Source organism: Chiroxiphia lanceolata, chromosome 20 (genome assembly GCF_009829145.1).
Source record: "Chiroxiphia lanceolata isolate bChiLan1 chromosome 20, bChiLan1.pri, whole genome shotgun sequence".
Classification (NCBI taxonomy): Eukaryota; Metazoa; Chordata; class Aves; order Passeriformes; family Pipridae; genus Chiroxiphia; species Chiroxiphia lanceolata.
In genome coordinates this window covers 10,150,591-10,167,827 of record NC_045656.1, presented here as the reverse complement: position 1 = coordinate 10,167,827, position 17,237 = coordinate 10,150,591, and the positions used below count along the sequence as shown (strand labels likewise).

The following is a 17,237-nucleotide window of genomic DNA, read 5'->3' as shown; positions in this document are numbered from 1 at the left end:
CATGGTCTTACAATATCCCTACTCTGGTCCTGGTTCTCCCTCCAGACTGGCTTTGTTGACCTTCACCAGGGTGGAACGAGTTGGGCTCTAAGGTCCCTTCCAGTCTAAACCATCCCATGATTCTACGATTCTGTCACCTCCTTTCTCAGCCCCATCTCTCCCAGCTGCGGATAACAACAGCTGGAGTCGTAGCAGGAGTGGGAAGAGCTGAGCAATGGTGTTTTTCCCCGCCGTGACCGAGCGCGGCAGGGCCGGAGCACCGACATGCCGTGACCCCAGGCTCTGTGTCCTCTCTCCCCAGACATGTATGACCAGGTGCTCAAGTTCGGTGCCTACATCGTGGATGGCCTGCGGGAGTACCGGCAGCCCGTGCTCATCTACATCCCCCCGCAGGGGGAGCTCCGGGGCGGCTCCTGGGTCGTCATCGACCCCACCATCAACCCGCGGCACATGGAGATGTACGCGGACCGCGAGAGCAGGTACGGGCCCCTCCTCCCTGGGGGTAGGACTGCCCCAGAACCTCTCAACCTCAAAACCTCCCAACCCCAGAACCTCCCAGCCTCAGAACTGCCTCAGAACCTCCCAGCTTGGTGGGGCACTTTGTTATTGAGGGACTGCACCTCCCCGGGCGTGACCCCCGAGGAGCCTCGTGGGTGTTTCTGGTGTGGATAAATCACAGCTAAGAGGAGTCTTGTTCTCTCTCTGTTTTGTCTCCCTCCCCCATTCTCTTACCTTCCACACAGTGAATCATTCCATTCTGTGTTTCCCCTTGTCGGATGACCTGAAAGTGCCTTTCTTTTCTCTCTTCCCATCACTGCTCAGAGGGGGGATCCTGGAGCCGGAGGGGACGGTGGAGATCCGATTCCGGCGGAAGGACCTGGTGAAGACGATGCGGCGAGTGGACCCCGTGTACATCCGCCTGGCCGAGCGCCTCGGTACGTCAACGGGGGGCTGGTGGGTGGGAGAGACCCCAAAAAGGGGCACTGAGGCCTTGGATCAAATTCCTGACTATTTACTGGTGTCTAAGTTGGGAAGAAACCAGATGAGACCAGCAGCGTGTATGTCCGTGCGAGGAGATTCCTGTGTTTAGCACACCTGGGGTATGGGTAAATGGCGTCTTTTTATACTGATTTCTTTTTTTTATTTATATGTTTTATTGACTGGATCTCACAACAGACCCTTACTGCAGATGCTTGAGTCCAGTTTCCCTCCCAGCAGTTGCTCAGCTCACTAAAACCTCGCAGGCCAACCCTTCCGCTGGTGTCGTTTCGCATAACCAGGAATTTGGTCAAAGGCATTTTGTGCTGCTGGTCTGTCACTGGGTGTCTGAGGCCGTTTGCAGTGATGACATCTGTGTGCTCCTCAGTTCCAAGGGAATCAGGGCTGTTCTCCTCCTCTCTGTGCACAGGGGGTGCTGTGCAGTGCTCGGTGCTGGCCCAGCACGGCGTGTGCCGTGTTATTACCGTGCCTTCCGCTCCGAGTGATCCCAGCACTCAACAGCCCAAAATACAGAGTGTTCAGCAAAATGCACTTAATATCAGATATGTCCTCTCTTGGGGGAATAGGCTCTTTAAATAGTTCTTTACTAGCTCTTACTGTAAGAGTATAATCTCACAGAGCCTCCTTTTACCTCCAAAATTGACTACATTTCAGTGGTGGGAGAAGCGTGCGACATGGGTATGGTTTGAATTTATAAAGCCTTTTGGGATCCTTCAGGAGGAAAAGTGTTCTGCAAATGACTGATAAATCCTGGCTATTGCTGCAGTTACATTTTATTATTTGGCTTTTTTTTTAATTTATGGCAGGGCAACAATTTGTATACAAAACAACCCTTCTGATGCACTTCAGGAAGAGAATAATAGCGGTGAAGGGTGAGGGGGTGCTGGGATCAGAGGTCTGGCTGCAAAGCAGTTTTACCAAGGGCTTTGATTGCATCCAAGATATTTTCTCTCTTTTTTAATGATGGTATTTTGAGGGAGCCTACAAGAAACATGGAGAGAGACTATTTGCAGGGGCCTCGAGTGACAGGACAAGTGGGAATGGCTTCAAACTGACAGAGTAGGTTTAAATTAGATATTAGGAAGAAATTCGTCCCTGTGAAGGTGGTGAGGCACAGGTTGCCCAGAGAAGCTGTGGCTGCCCCATCCCTGCAAGTGTCCAAGGCCGGGTTGGACGGGGCTTGGAGCAACCTGGAATAGTGGAAGGTGTCCCTGCCCGTGGCAGGGGGTGGAACAAGATGATCTTTAAGCTCCCTTCCAACCCAGACCATTCTATGAACCTATGACTTCAAGCCCAATTTTAATGTTTGCAGTGGCAGCAAGGAGGTTCTTTCCACAAAAACCTCGCTTGACCTCTGCCAGACCTGACAGTGTCCCTTTAGGAGCACAGGGACATCGTGGCTACCCCAAATCGTGGGCACCAGCGCAGGGTCCTAACAAAAGCTCTCTGGGGGTGTGTCAGTGGAGGTCCTCAGGCAGGCAGGACCCAGAGCTGCCCCTCCCGAGGGTCTGTGCACAGCTCTGTGTCCGGAGCAATCAGATGTGTGGTTGGGGAAGGGAATGTGCTGAGCAGTCAGCTGGGGCAGTGCAGATAAATGGCCCTGCACAGCAGCACTGCTGCTGGGAGTGTTTCCCTTCACCTCACCGTAAACCCACTGCCTGTGCCGAGCAAACCAAGGCACTGCCTCCAAACAGAGCCCGTGGCTGCTGGATGGATCCGTTCCCAGGATGGATCCGTTCCCAGGAGTGGAGTCTGGACAAAGGCAGCTGCTGGAGTGTGTAAATCCTGAAGTGGTGGAGGGTTGGGGAGCAGAGCATCACCCTCATCACTGTCCTGTTTCACTGTCTTGGATCCCACTGGTGGGACCTGTGCAGCATCACCAGGAAACAAAACACAGGGAGAAAGATGGGATGGAGTTTTCTGCCAACACTCTCAAAAACCCGATGCCATGTGAGGAGGCAGGAGCCTGTTCAGGGGCTTTTTCCCTCTTCCTCTACAGGGTAATTACTCCCAGCAAACTCCATACACTTTAATTAAAATGACTGCAACACAAGAGCAAGTCACTTACAACTGTACATACCGAGAGCTCTAAAAGCTTCAGTCACTGATAAGCATCTCCCCCAGATGGATCGTAATTGCTCCCAGCATCGGGTGATCATTGCTGTTGTTTCGCCACTAATTCCAGCAGGAAAGCCAAGATTGCAGGACACACTGAATTGCATAATTTTTTTCTCTTTTTTTTTTTTTTTTTTTTTTTTGCTGGTTTTCTTTCTGGCCAATTTAAAATTTGTCAAAGTCGGTCTTCTTCTGGATCACTGCCCTTTGATATTTCGCGCACTCCATTTGCCACAAACAAGCCGCAGGGCCGCAGTTCATGCTGACTCCAGCAGAAGCAGAGAAAGCTCCATTTATCTTACACTGCCTGCTGAATTCTTACTCATTAGCTGGGGGTTCACTGCCTCTCTTTAACCCCTGAGTGGCTGTCATCCCTCCCGGAGCTGCTGGGGAGCGGGAGAAGGGAGATGCTCTCCAGCGGTGGCTCGGTCGGGAGACACCGGGGTTGGACTTGGCAGTTGGGGAGTGGGAGAGCAGGGAAGGCTGGCAGATATTGAATAATTTGACATAAATCTGTTCATTATCAATTCTCCAGCACGATTGCTGAAATGTTTATTAGCCCCGTGGTTTATTAAAGTGTCACTCAGAGTTGGGCTCTTACAACGGGCGCGGAGCAAAGGGCAGGGAGGGAGAGGATGGCCCTTATCCTGCCCCAGAGCACGTTCCCACCCGGGCTAGGTGTGCAAGGAGAGCAGGGAGCACCCAGAAATGCAGGAATGATGCAGACTGTGAGCCTCGGGCCAGAGTTAAAAATACAGATATTCCATTTTCTGTATTTATTACAATTAGACTACAGCGTGTAGGAGTGGAATGGAAATCAGTGTCCTCACACAGCTTCTGGGCAGGGTGGCAGAGGCACAGAGTAATGGGTGCAAAAACTGGATGGAATATGAATGAAAGGAATGGCAAAATGGCTGCAGGTGGAGCAAAGATTGGAGATTGCATTTCCATGTTTCTCCTACGAGGTATTTATTCTGTAGGAAAAGGGCAGCATCCCCTCACCTGACACGTGTTGCAATATTGTGAACATCCTCCTTGGCTGATCCTGTGAAGTGTTGCCTGTGTGCTGGAGTGCATTTTTAATTTTATTTATTTAATTTATTTAAGTTCCTGACCAGTCACTCTGTGCTGCTGGCTCCTGGCTTGGTTCACACTTTATTTGGCTAAAGAGCATCCAAAACTGTTCTTAAATTACCAAATTATGAGTGAACGCTCAGGCATTGAACACTCAACACTTCAGCACAGCAGTTGCCCTCTGAAAATAAAGATCTTGGGGTGCAGGACCAGACCTGACCCGACTGACCCACCTGTGAGGGCTGTGCTGGGACTGGGGACATCCCTGACACAGCCTGGTTCCCTCAGTGGCCAAAAGCTTCCATCCTGTGCCCTGTCTCATTCCAGGCTTTAGCTTGGAAGGTCAGATTTGAGTTCTGAAGTTTGGTAATTCTGTTTTGGGGCTGTGTGTTTGCTTAGTGTCGTAATTACTCAAAATGCCCGTTGTTTTCTTCAGCAAAAACCAAGAGAAATGCTGCTGTTGCAATTCCATCTCTCATGGAGTCTTGGACAAACCCAGTCAGGTTGTAACTTTATTTTTTAGGCAATTCCACGTGCAAGTGCTGCTGCGTTTAAATTGGTGTTAATTCACAATTCTGAGGCTCAAAGAGCAAGCACTGCTTTCTTTCAGTTCCTCCATGACAGTTGGTGTCTGGGATATCCTCCCAGGAGGGCTGGAGATAGGAATTTTTTGGAATTACCTCCCTGCCACCCTTCACCTGTTTGGATTTGAGACCTCAGGAGCAAAGAGGGGGAAAGGACAGGGGTGGGACATCCCACGGTGCTGCTGTACAAGGATATTTCAAGCCTGTGCCATGAGCATGTGTGACCTTCACTGGCTGTTCGTGCTGCACCTTTATAACATAAATCCTGCTGAATATTTAGTGAAGCAATTACAAGCCATCTCATTTAAAGAAACAAGAGACAATCCAAAAATGCCTGTCTCTCCGGGGACGTGAGTGGCTCTGAGTGACCTTCCCTCTCCCCTCTGGAGGGGCTCCCTCTAGCTGGGCTGGGGGGTGTTGCCTGGGCTGCTTTGCTGAATTTCATAGAATCCCAAACTGGTTTGGGTTGGAAGGGACCTTAAAGCTTATCCAGTCCCACCCCCTGCCATGGGCAGGGACACCTTCCACTATCCCAGGTTGCTCCAAGCCCTGTCCAACCTGGCCTTGGACACTTGCAGGGATGGGGCAGCCACAGCTTCTCTGGGCAACCTGTGCCAGGGCCTCCCCACCCTCACAGGGAAGAAAAAATTTGTGTCTGGCTAGAGTTTTGTCAAAGGCAGAGGAAGAGAAGGTGAGATTCAGGTAAGAGGATCCTGAGGCACCAAGGACGGGTCACACCCGGTCTCTGTGGTGGCAGGTTGGGTTTGCCCAGGTCTTTGAGTGCTTGTTTGAGGAAAAAGCAGGAAAATGGACAAGAAGTGCTTGGCTGTGCTGAGGGTGAGGGAGCAAACCCCACCTTGGAACAGCTTAGGAGCCATAAACAAGCACATGGACTCAGCAGCTCCCTGAGCAGAGGGAGCAGCTCTGCAGTCAGAGGGAACCTCTGGTAGCATTCCTCGAGGTCATTTTGTTTAACCTGTTAAACTGACCATATTTAAAAACCCCACTCTGCTCCTAAAGGTTGTGGGAAGCTATGATCCAGGCTGTGGCAGCTGGATGGGGAGGCTGGAGTCACCCCATGGGGGAGATGGCAGAGAGGGGATGATGGAGACAGGCAGGCACGAGCCACCAGCTTCCTCCAGGAAGCATTTGGGAATAAATACATCCTGTATGGATGCATCTAGGAACATTTTAGGTTGAACATTTCCTATGTGTGGTTTTAAACCACAGGCTTTGTTGGTTTAACTGGGTGTGTTTGTGCAGAGGGGTTTGGTGAGCCTTGGACTCTCTAAGTCTTTCGGGTACCCCAAAGTTGCCGCTTCCCCGGGGCGTTTGTTCAACCTGTTTAAGGCAGTTTTGCTACTGAATGAAAAAGAGAAGAGAAAAGACAGTTCTGCAGAACAAAGAGGTCTTGGTGTGTTCACCACCCATGGTGGGCTTTGGAGGTGTTGGGAGCAGGATGAAGATGTTACACGGCCTCCTCTGATCGCTCCGGGGTGATCCCGGCACGATCCGTAGGGATGGCTGTGGAGGCTGCAGAGCAAACTGCAGCCCAGGATAAATGTGGCACTTCATGGCACTTCCAGAGCTGCCTTGGAGAGTGTCCTGTGCTGCTTGCCAAGTTGGGAAGGTCACACATGTTCTTTCTTCCTTTAAATTGCCGTGGTGCCCCACCTGCATGCCATTCCCTCCTCTTGGAATGTGGCTGTCTCAGAGTGCTTCTTCTTTTGTTTCCCTATTGATTAGCAGCCAATCCATACCTAGAGGTCTATAATGTTCCTATGATTTAAACTTGAACAGTTTCATTAACTGTCAAGTACCTTTAGAGCAAAGGAATCCCATATTTTAACTCCCCTCTCCTTGCCAGGGTAAGATTTGTGGAAGAAGACTTCTTTTTTTTTTTTTTTCCCTCCCTGAGAAATAAATAAATAAAGCCCCGGCTTTCTGAAAAACCCTGAGGCCTCAAGATCTGACTAGGAAAGAAAGAAAACCATTCCCAGATATTTAATTGTACAGGGGGCTTACGGGATTGATCGAGAGCTTAGCTTTTTACAATAGTCCAGTGAATAAGAAATGCTCCTGACAAACGATCGATGATGGGATAATCACTCTTTATCCCCCCTCCTCATTGTTACCTTCTTTCTTCCAGGAGAACAGGGTTCAGAAGTCAAAAATCTTTATAGACGCTGCTTTTAAATTAAGCAGAAAATAGACATTGACATATTTGTTAATCTCACCTAAATCATTACTGGGCCTGGCTGGGTGGACTCTGGGTGGCAGAGGCCGGAATTCACGAGCGGTGCTGCCTTAAGTGCATGTATTGCCATTAAAAGCAGGGAGCCTGGCAGTTTAACGTGGATAAATATAGATAATTTTTTATTCTGAAGGTTATAAGGGGAGCTTCTCTTAATTAAAACCTTCTTACTCGCATTCGAAAGGTTAGGTAACATTTATATTGGTAGGCACGTAAAAACATTCCTTCCCTGGAAAGGATCGTTGTCTGGATGGCCTGTGGCTTGGAAAAAAAATATATATGTGTGTGTGTGTGTGTGTGTGTGTGAGCAAGAGACTGGGATGCTCAGGCCACTGGGGTCTCATCCCTCTGGAGCAGCAGCCCTGGGATGAGCCATGGATGTGCATGGAAAGAGCAGGAGCATTGTGCAGATTCAGTGGGATGCTTCCCCCAGGATGCTGTCTCAGCTTCCAGATGTGGTTTAGAGGCTTGCTTAGAACAGGTTAGTATCTGATCTTCATGCTTAGAAGCCTGTGATGGACTTTCCTTGCGTGAATTTGCCTGATCACCTTCTGTGAGCCCGTTTGGGTGCGGTGGCAGCGAGTTCTGCCATTGGGTTTTGTGCTGTGTGAAGGTGTTCCCTCTTGGGGGGGGGTTTGTAAAGCTTCTGTCCAGTGGTTTAATCTGTTCTTGTTGGGCTGGGATTGCTCTGGCTTCCTGCTGTGATGCCAGAGCCACTGGAGTGGGCTCCAGCAGGAACCAGCCTAAAGGAGAACTTGAAATGTGGGGGTGGTTTTACACCGTCCGTGTTCCTTGCTAAATGAACTGCGTGTTGGGACATTATTCTTTTTTAGGAGTAAGTCCCGTAAATGTCACTTAATTGATGGCTCAGATCGTTGGCATTTAAATGCAGTAGAGTTTCCATGGTGAAAACACCCTCAAAGCTCTTGCCTGAATATCCGTGGCAGGAAATCCTGGCTGGAACTCCGAGATTTGACTCGGACTCTGCTGGGCACTGCTGGGAGTTGGTGGTCTGGGCTCTGTCCTGGACTGCCTGGAGCTGCATCCCTGCCCCCCCCGGGCTTCCCCAGGTGTCTGAGGTGTGGCTGTGGTTGCAGGTACCCCCGAGCTGAGCCCAGCTGACAGGAAGGAGCTGGAGGCCAAGCTGAAGGAGCGGGAGGAGTTCCTGCTGCCCATGTACCAGCAGGTGGCCGTGCAGTTCGCTGACCTGCACGACACGCCCGGGCGGATGCAGGAGAAAGGGGCCATCACTGTGAGTATCCAGAGCCTCCCTGGGGATGTGCTTGGAGGGTTTGGCACATGGGAAGGGACAGTCTCCAGCGGTACCACAGACAACCCTCTGCCCCAGGACTGTTGCCGCCCTCTCCATGGTTTGCTGGCCCCAGGACATGGGGTAGCCCAGCACCTGAACCTGCTCCGTGTCCCTGTGAGACCCCACACTCCCAGGGTTCACCAGCAGCTTGACCATGGCCAGTGAGATTTTTCTAGTCCCTCCCCCTTGGGTGTGAGTGTCCCAGACAAGGCTGTGCTGCTCCTTGGAGAAGCTCCATCTCTTTTTGCAGAAGGAAGGAGTTTTGTGGGAGGCAGAGGGGGCTGGAGGTGTTCAAGGCCAGGTTGGATGGGGCTTGGAGCAACTTGGTCTAGTGGAAGCCCCTCCAAGGCATGGGGCTGGAAGGAGATGAGCTTTAAGGACCTTTAAGGAGCTTTCCAACCCAAAGCTTTCTGGGATTCAATGATTCTGTGTCGTCTGGTGACCAAATGGTGTGACAGGGTGGAAGTCCTCAAAGCTCAGACATGGGAATCTCCATATTTCTCTTGTGCCGGGGGTATAACCACGTACAGGATGAGTCCAAGCCTGTTCTTGCCTTTGGGAATAAGGTGTATTTACTTCTCCGTGTAGATACTGCCCTCACTCATTTCCCCTTCTCCACTTGTGTCTCGGGCAGGATGTTCTGGACTGGAAAACCTCCCGTACCTTCTTCTACTGGAGGCTGAGGCGGCTGCTCCTGGAGGATGTGGTGAAGCAGAAGATCCACGATGCCAACCCCGAGCTGACAGACGGGCAGATCCAGGCCATGCTGAGGCGCTGGTTTGTGGAGGTTGAAGGGACAGTGAAGGTATTTATTTTATATTTATATTTTATATTTTATATTTTATATTTATATTTTATATTTTATATATATTTTTTATTTTTATTTTTTATACTTGCATTTATTTTATTTTACTTTGTTCTATTTCATTTTATTTTATTTCATTTTATTCTATTATATTCTGTTTTGTTTTATTTTATCGTTTTAATTTTATTGTTTTAAATTATATTTTTTTTTTTTAGTTTTATTTTTTATTCTATTTTTATTTTATTCCGTTTTTAAAGTCCCAAACACTCAGGGGTTCCAGAGAAGGGGGGGAATGTTCTCTGGAGGGCAGCAGCCTTTCCAAGGTAGTGTCTGAGCGTCTCCAAAAGCGGGCAGCTCGTTAGCTAATACATTACACCAATCAAGGAGAGTTATCTTAAGCCACAATTAATCTGCTCCCTGGCATATGTTGATAGGGAAGCATCATGCTGTTTCTTAATTAAAAGCAAACGGATTAAAAATGATTAATAAGAGTATTAAATATTCTCCTAAACTAAAAGCTTTGGGATTCTTGGGTAAATGGAGCTTTACGCAGGTCTGCGACTGTATCGCAGCTTCCTGGGCTGGGGTTTTTTTTCCCCCCTTCCCTGGAATCTTCCTTTGTATGCAGGGAATGTTGCTGCATGGCAGGGGCAGAGCCAGGGAGCGAAACCCGACGAGTTTAAAATAATAATAAGGAAAAACAATGAAATAAGCAAAATCCAGGAGTGACATCACTGGCTTGAGACAATCACAGCGTTCAAGAAAATAAAATAATCCTGGTTTTTACTGAAGTGTGTCCAGGGCTGGGCTGGGCCCTGCTCCTGGGGCAGGAAGAAATTCCTCCCTGTCAGGGTGGGGAGGCCCTGGCACAGGTTGCCCAGAGAAGCTGTGGCTGCCCCATCCCTGCAAGTGTCCAAGGCCAGGTGGGAGCAGCCTGGGATAGTGGGAGGTGTCCCTGTCCGTGGCAGGGGTGGGACTGGATGGGCTGTAAGGCCCCTTCCAACCCAAAGCATTCCATGACTCCTCATGGCTCTCACCTGTGGGTGTAACAACACCCTCAGCAGGAAGGAGCTGATCCTGAGAGTCCCAGGGAAGAGGGAGACAATTTCCTGGACTTGGGAAATCATTAATTAAACACATAAATGAAGGATGGACAGTGAGGAGGTGCTTGGATGAGGCTGAGGGAGCTGGGGGGGCTCATCTTGGAGAAAAGGAGGCTCAGGGGGGACCTTCTGGCTCTGCAACCCCTGACAGGAGGAGGGGAGCTGGGGGGAGTCGGGCTCTGCTCCCAGGGAACAAGGGACAGGAGGAGAGGGAACGGCCTCAGGCTGTGCCAGGGGAGGTTTAGATTGGACATCAGGGAAAATTTCTTTACTGGAAGGGTGGTCAGGCACTGGAAGGGGCTGCCCAGGGAGGTGGTGGAGTCCCCACCCCGGGAGGGATTGAAAAACCGTGTGGATGAGGCACTTGGGGACAGGGGTCAGTGGTGGCCTTGGCAGTGCTGTGGGAACAGTTGGACTCGATGATCTTAGAGGCTTTTCCAACCTTAATGGTTCTGTGATTCCATGATTCTGTGGCCCACTGGCACAGCAGTGGGTGCCAGGGGGATCCTAGGGGGCTCCAGGGGGTGCCAGGAAGGTGCCACCACGGCATCACGGCACCCAGCTCATTGTCATTCTGACTTTGACTTGGTTAGTGATAACAGAGAAGGATAGTGCACCTTTAAATGAGGAGCTTTGTGTTTAATTACCCAAATAAAATGACATAATATGAATGAGTGCTAATGGCAGTACTTGCTTTTTCCGGAAACCATTAACAAAACGATTCTTAAATGATTTGTAAAGAAAATGAGAGGAGAGGAGAGGAGAGGAGCGAGAAGGCTATTAGGGGCTCACACACTCCTGAATTATTGCGTAGTCAACTATCTAGCAAATATCAGGTGAAATGATCTTGCAAAAGGCAAAGAGGGGGTTGTTGCTGAGGGTTCCAGACACCCCGACCTGCTCTGCTGTGCTCACACCTGCTCGAGGGGCTGTTTGGCCCCGGGGCTGGATCAGGGATCCTGTGATTGCTGGGGGACACCAACACTGGGTCAGTCTGGAGTGGTGGGGACTCGTGGGTCCCATGATGGTTTAGCACTGGGAGAAGCCCCAGATCAGCTGCATCTCAGGGTCAGCTGTGTTCCACCTGAATTTGGGCAGCTGATCACGAGGGAAGCTGGGATTTATCTGGGACATCCATCCCAGGGGAGTGATGCAGCTTGTTCGCTGCAGCACTGGCCAAGGAACCACCTCCTTCTGTTGACATTTATGGCAGGAGAGGCAAAAAAAAAGTTTGGATTTTTGCTAATTGTTAGTTGTGTTTGTGGAAGCCCCAACCAGATGTGTCACCCCCAGCTGCTACATTTGGGGATTGCTGTGTGGGCAGGGGTGGCCAGGGCTGGGAACGGGCTGACCCTGTGGGATTTGGCAGGCATATCTGTGGGACAGCAACAAGGACCTGGTGGAGTGGCTGGAGAAGCAGCTGACGGAGGAGGAGGGCGTTCGCTCGGTCGTGGAGGAGAACATCAAATACATCTCGAGGGATTATGTCCTCAAGCAGATCCGAAGGTGAGGGCTGCCCTGGGAACTGGGATGTTAGAAATCACTGGGAGGGGGAATGTGGGTGCCTTGGCAAGTGCTGCTGGTGGGGTCGGGGCTCACTCCAGAGCTCCTGCCCTCCCATGTCCCGGGGTCCACACGCTCCGGCCTCTCGGGATTCCAGTCCCCGTGTTGTGTCTGAGCCTGTCTGCCACCAGCAAGGGGAAGTGGCCGGAGGGAGCAGAGCTCGGCTCTCCCAGCTCTCCCAGTGCTGTGTCCAGTCTCCCACAGCCCCATATTTCAGCCCCCCCGGCCGGCCGGAGCCGTTGGATGCTCTGGAGGTGCCGGGGCTGCCGTCACTCACCTCCCTCCTCTCCCCAGCCTGGTCCAGGCCAATCCGGAGGTTGCCATGGATTCCATAGTGCACATGACCCAGCATATATCACCCACCCAGCGAGCCGAGGTCGTGCGGATCCTCTCCACAATGGACTCTCCCTCCTCAACGTAAGAGCATCGATTCCCCCGCGCTCCCCCTGCCCGGCGCCGCCGAGGAGAAGACGAGGAGCTCCCAACTGCCCTTTGTGTCTCGGCTGCGCCCGCTGTGCCGCCACGGGGAGGCTCAGGGAAACGCTGCAACAGGGACAGCTTTCTCTTTTCAGACCAGGCTGACCAGGGGAAGCGTGTCCCCTGGCCAGGGACATGAGGGGAAATGTATAAACACAAGCGCCTGCGGAACTGAGTCGCGGCTGTGCTGCTGTACCTTATTTATTGAACGACTGGAGCGGCGTCCGGGCGCCGTCGGCTCCGCCGGGCGATGAAGGTGCTCCGGTACCGTGAGGCCTTGGCACGGCAGGCAGGGGCTGCGGGTGCCCCCCACCGTGCCCCTGCCTGCCTATCCCCCTCCCACCCCAGCTCCGCGCTGACAAGTGCCAATGTCACCCCTGTCGCCCGAGGGCGGGCTCTGCCTCAGGGAGCGGGGTGGGAGCCCCCCTGGCAGCCCCTCGGCCCTGTCTAGGGGTGATTGTGTGTCACACGTCTGTCTTGTTTCTTCAGTAGCAGAAAACCAGCTTAGCCCGCTGTGGCCAGGGCTGTCCCCATGCCCCAGGAGGCTCCTGGGCTTCCCAGGGCTGTGAAGGTGGCGGGGCAGGATTTTGGGCACTGACTCCCCGCTCGCTTGCCTTTGTGCCCAGTTCCTTTAGAACAGGTCAGTGAACTGTGTGAGGGGCCCTTCTGGGAGGAGGTAAAAGAAGAGACCAAAGTGCAGCTGCTCAGCGTTTTTGCTTTCCCTTCCTCACTTGTTTTGATGGATAACAATGTGGCAGCCCCACTGGCTGTAAGTGCTCATCCCTCTCCTATCAGTAGCAGGAGGCTGATCCAGCCAGCTGGGGTGAGAGGGGAGAAGGACAGAGCCAAATATCCCAGTGGGGTTAGAACTGCAGAAGGATCCAAGGAGCTTTTCTTCATCTCCCCTCTGCTCTGGAGCTGGAAAGAGCTGCCTGTGCTGGGCTGGCCCTGGTGCAGGCTGGGGAGGGGAAGGGACTGTCACTCACCTGGGAAGGTGGAAATGTAAAAACGGTTGGGTTGGGTAATCTCAGTCCAGTGGTCAGGAATAAGTGTCTGGGAGGCAGGTTAAGTGCAGTGCTGGGGTGGCAGCAGCCCAGGGCCCCCCAGGCTGACCCAGCCAAGGCCCCCCAGCCTCTTGCTACACTTTTTTATGTCCACGGGCCTCCTGACTGTAAGAAAAGTTGCCTGTTACAGAACTCGGTCTGGGCAGGACCGAGCTCACGCCAGTGATGGTCTGGGAAGAATTTCAGATTTTACAGTCCCTCCTCTAGTACAGCAGGAATCAGAAGGGCTGTTTTTATGAGAGAATTAATCAATGATGCTGCCAGTGCCTCTCACCTCTCCTTGTTTCCTTCTGAAGTGCAATGCAGCCCTTCTGCCTTTGGGGCCAGTGACTGGAGGTGCCACAGGGGGGTCACAGCTCCCCTGCCCGTGGCCAGCGGAGCTCACCCACCTGAAGGACTCGCTTTTTCTTAATAGTTAAGAACCCTAATTTGATTTAAAAGACTTTTATTTTCCACTAGAGCCCCCTGAACAAGCCCCAAAGATGCTTTTGCTTATGCCAAGCTGGGCTGCAGCAGGACACACGGACAGAGAATGTCTCAGCCAGGCAGGACCACTCAGAGGGTGACTCATGGGGCTCCTCCCTGTCACCAGGAATTCCTACTGGTGGTGTCACCAGTCAGTCCCCTTATCCAGGACACCTGCAGGTGTCAGGGGGAGTGTCCCAGTGCCCACTGCCCCGATCCCTTTGGAGCTGCTCCGCCAAGGCCTGTGCAGAGCAGCCCCCCGTTTCAGTGTTCCAGCACTGGCTCAGGCTCCACTAAATCTGGGGGTAAAGCAGCTCCAAAACACCAGCTGTTGGGTAATACCAGTGCTGGGCTGACATCAGGGTCTGTCACCAGCCCTGGGTGTCCTGGGGGGGTCTGGACCTGCCAGAGCACCATCACCTGTGCTGTCCCCAGGTCACCTGTGCTGTCCCCAGGTGTGTGGGTCGGTCACCGGGTGGGGAGACCCCCCCTTGGTCCATACGGTTCTTGCTGGTGCTGAAGTATTTCACTTACCTCAATTTCTTTTAATAAAAAAGAATGAATTACAGCTCTGTTGCCAGGAGTGGAATCTGTCACCCCCTGTCCTGGGCACCCCGGGGGAGCTCTGCTTTCCCTGGGGCAAGAACAGGGGAAATGTTTATGGGGAGGGTTTATGTGGAACCCCTCAAGGTCTGGTGGGAGGATGGAGCAGAAGCACCTCGAGGTCTTGGCCGTGCCCTTCACCTGAGCCCTTGGGCAGGTCCTGTTCCTGCTCCATGATTTACTGTCACCTTTAACATCACAGTGACTGGGACAAACAGGGAAAAACTGAGCTCTGGCAGCTGCTGCTGAGGTGGTGGGAGAACTTCAGGGACCCTGTCCCAGGGACAGTTGGACTCGAGGATCTTAAAGATCTTTTCCAACCTCAGGCAATCTGGCACCTGCTCAGCGGGAGCCCACGGGAAAAACCCACAGGACCCTTGGCTGAAGGGTGTCCACTGGGAACCTGCTCAACAAACACCTTTTGGGAGGTCCCCACACTAAAGGTGAGATCTCAGATTTGCCCACATGAGTGAACACAACTCCAGCAGTTCGGTTTTCATGCATTTCTCAAAACAGAATCCTTATAGTTAAATAGGGGGTGGTGAGGGGACAGACCCTGCTGAACTCCAGAATCACATTTAAAACTCTTTAGCCTAAAATATCTACATATTAAAATGCCAAGGAAAGATGTACCAGAGCTGTAAGCTCTCCAAAGCCCAAGATCAAAGTGCCATCATCTTTTAATGTAAACCTTTTGTTGCATCAACAGTCTTAAGAGGGATGAGAGACATCAAAATAAAAACTGAGACAAACTGGGGCTTTGTAGCTGTTTTTTGTTTTAGTCTCTTCTCTCAATTTGGGCCATGAAATAGGTCAGCTCCATTACTGATCAGCCTTCCCACAAATATTTAAAACAAATTGAATTGCACACCCAATACCCATCACAATTACGCCAGGCACAATAACTAAATTAGCAATTCAACAAAATAATTGGAAATGCGATTCTCTCCATTCCAGAGCCTCCCCCGGGGCTTTGGCCGATCTATGGGGGGAAAACTCTGCTTTACTAATTCTGCAGCTAATTAGAGACACACTTGTAAATGAAGTTGTTTGTCTGAAAGTTGAAATTCTTCGCCGTGGCGGGGCTGGGGGGAGAGGATTAACACAACCCTCTGTCCCTCCCTCCGCACACCCCGGGCCCCAAAACACCTCCGAGTTTGCGCCGTGTTTGGCTGAGGTGTGGTGCCCGTTCGTGGAGGTACTAATTAGCAGCTGTATCATGAATTAATAAAGAATTAATATTCTTGGGGGGGGGGGGAGGATATCTCGCTGTTAATTGGCAGCATTAGGAAAACCTGGTGGAAATCATCCTGGTTGTCCGTGTCTGTATGAACAGCTCCGAGAGCTCTGACCGGGCCGTGTCGGACACTCCGGAGCTTCCAGGAACTGGGGGAGCTGAGCCAGACTGGGGATACTGGTAATGCAGAGTCCACCCTCCTCCTGTGTCCATGCACCCCCTGGAGAGACCGTCCTGCTGTCCCCAGGCCCTGGGAGGAGCCACCGCTGGCCACAGGCAGGTCCCTGGCTCTGATGGGTGGTTCCTCAGGGATTACAGGAGGCTGCACTTTTTCCTGCAGCATATTCAAATCCAGGCACGGGCCCCGTTTTCCTGCCAGGAATCAAGGGCTGCCCTCAGCAGCAAGGTCAGAGCTGGAACGGGGCCTCATCCACCAGCCCAGGTTCTCCCCATGTCACCACGACCCAGGTGCTGGTGGGGGGACGGGGGGAACAGGCTGCTTAAACACTGATAAGTGAATTCAAAAGCGTGCTTAGTGGGGCTTGGGCTCTTATCTCCTCAAACAATACCGACGAGAAGTTATCACATTTAAAGTGGTTCATATTACCCTTTTAACATTACAGCCAGAATGAAAATAGAAAAAAAACCCATGGAGTGCCCTGGTGCTACAGCTGTAGAGGACACAGGAGTCAAACGGGAAGGGGGTGGCAGAGCTGCAGCCACAAAGAGCCCAGATAAACAAACCCTGAGCAGGGTAGGGACAGGGGGCTTCCTGCTAAACCCCCTTAATTTGGGCACTGACAGCATGAGCAGCCCGCTGCCATCCCACTGACACGCTGCAAACAGCCGATTTCCTCCCCTCGATGCCTCTCAGAGTTGTGGTTATTAAAGCCTGAGATTTTAATCATGTTGAGGAGCACAGGGCTCTGCTGCTGCTCAGGTCAGTGCAGGGACAGGTCATGGGGTCGGAGGTGCTGGGATGGGGTCACACGGGATCCTGCCTGTTGTTGGGAGCTGGAATTGAGAGGGAGTGGATGGAGGGGAAGGATGTCAACATTGCCAGGATTTCCCATGGGAGATGGTCACACCCAGAGATCCCACAGCTGGGGAGGCCCCTCTGTGCTGGAGCAGCCCAGTGACAGCCCACGCTGAGCTCCCCAGTGAACACGGGGCTGCTCCCCTGGTACAGGGGACTGGAAAATCAGCCCTTCCCTGTGGCCAGGACCCTTTGGCCCTTCTCCCCACACCCTGGGCAGTGCTTTGCCTGTGATGGGCCTCACTGTGGGGCTCTGCTGTAGGTGGGGTCAGCAGTGGGATCCCGAATCCTGGCGAGGAGCCAGCGGTGACATTTCGTGTGTTCCCACCTGGACTGGAGCTGGGAGGGACAGGGAGATGGATGCACTTCCTTGGGAGCTGCAGCTCTGCTCTGCTGTGAGAGAGCAGAGAGATTTATTCATCCATGAGACACCCAAAGTCAATACTCACCTTGGTACTTGCTTTCTGGAGCCCAGGAAAACCAGACATGTTTCCACAGGGCAGGGGGGGAGCTGAGCCTGGCACCAGGGAGGAACTGGGAAAGGAG

The 17,237-nt window shown here is 52.1% G+C and overlaps 1 protein-coding gene across 8 annotated transcripts in view; it reads left to right on the top strand.

Moving 5' to 3' along the window:
* The window catches only part of ACACA (acetyl-CoA carboxylase alpha), a 117,370-nt gene extending 102,204 nt beyond the window's left edge, over positions 1-15,166 (top strand). For 7 of the 8 annotated variants that reach the window (XM_032707154.1, XM_032707150.1, XM_032707153.1 and 4 more), the window contains 6 exons: positions 302-479; positions 823-935; positions 8,124-8,278; positions 8,973-9,143; positions 11,616-11,752; positions 12,104-15,166. In XM_032707154.1, coding sequence (XP_032563045.1) covers positions 302-479; positions 823-935; positions 8,124-8,278; positions 8,973-9,143; positions 11,616-11,752; positions 12,104-12,230 — 881 coding nt within the window. In that variant the 3' untranslated portion in view covers positions 12,231-15,166. Of the gene's footprint in view, positions 1-301; positions 480-743; positions 936-8,123; positions 8,279-8,972; positions 9,144-11,615; positions 11,753-12,103 lie in introns of those variants that run through there. The other variant, XM_032707155.1, reaches the window with a different exon arrangement.
* Positions 15,167-17,237: the final 2,071 nt, after the last annotated feature.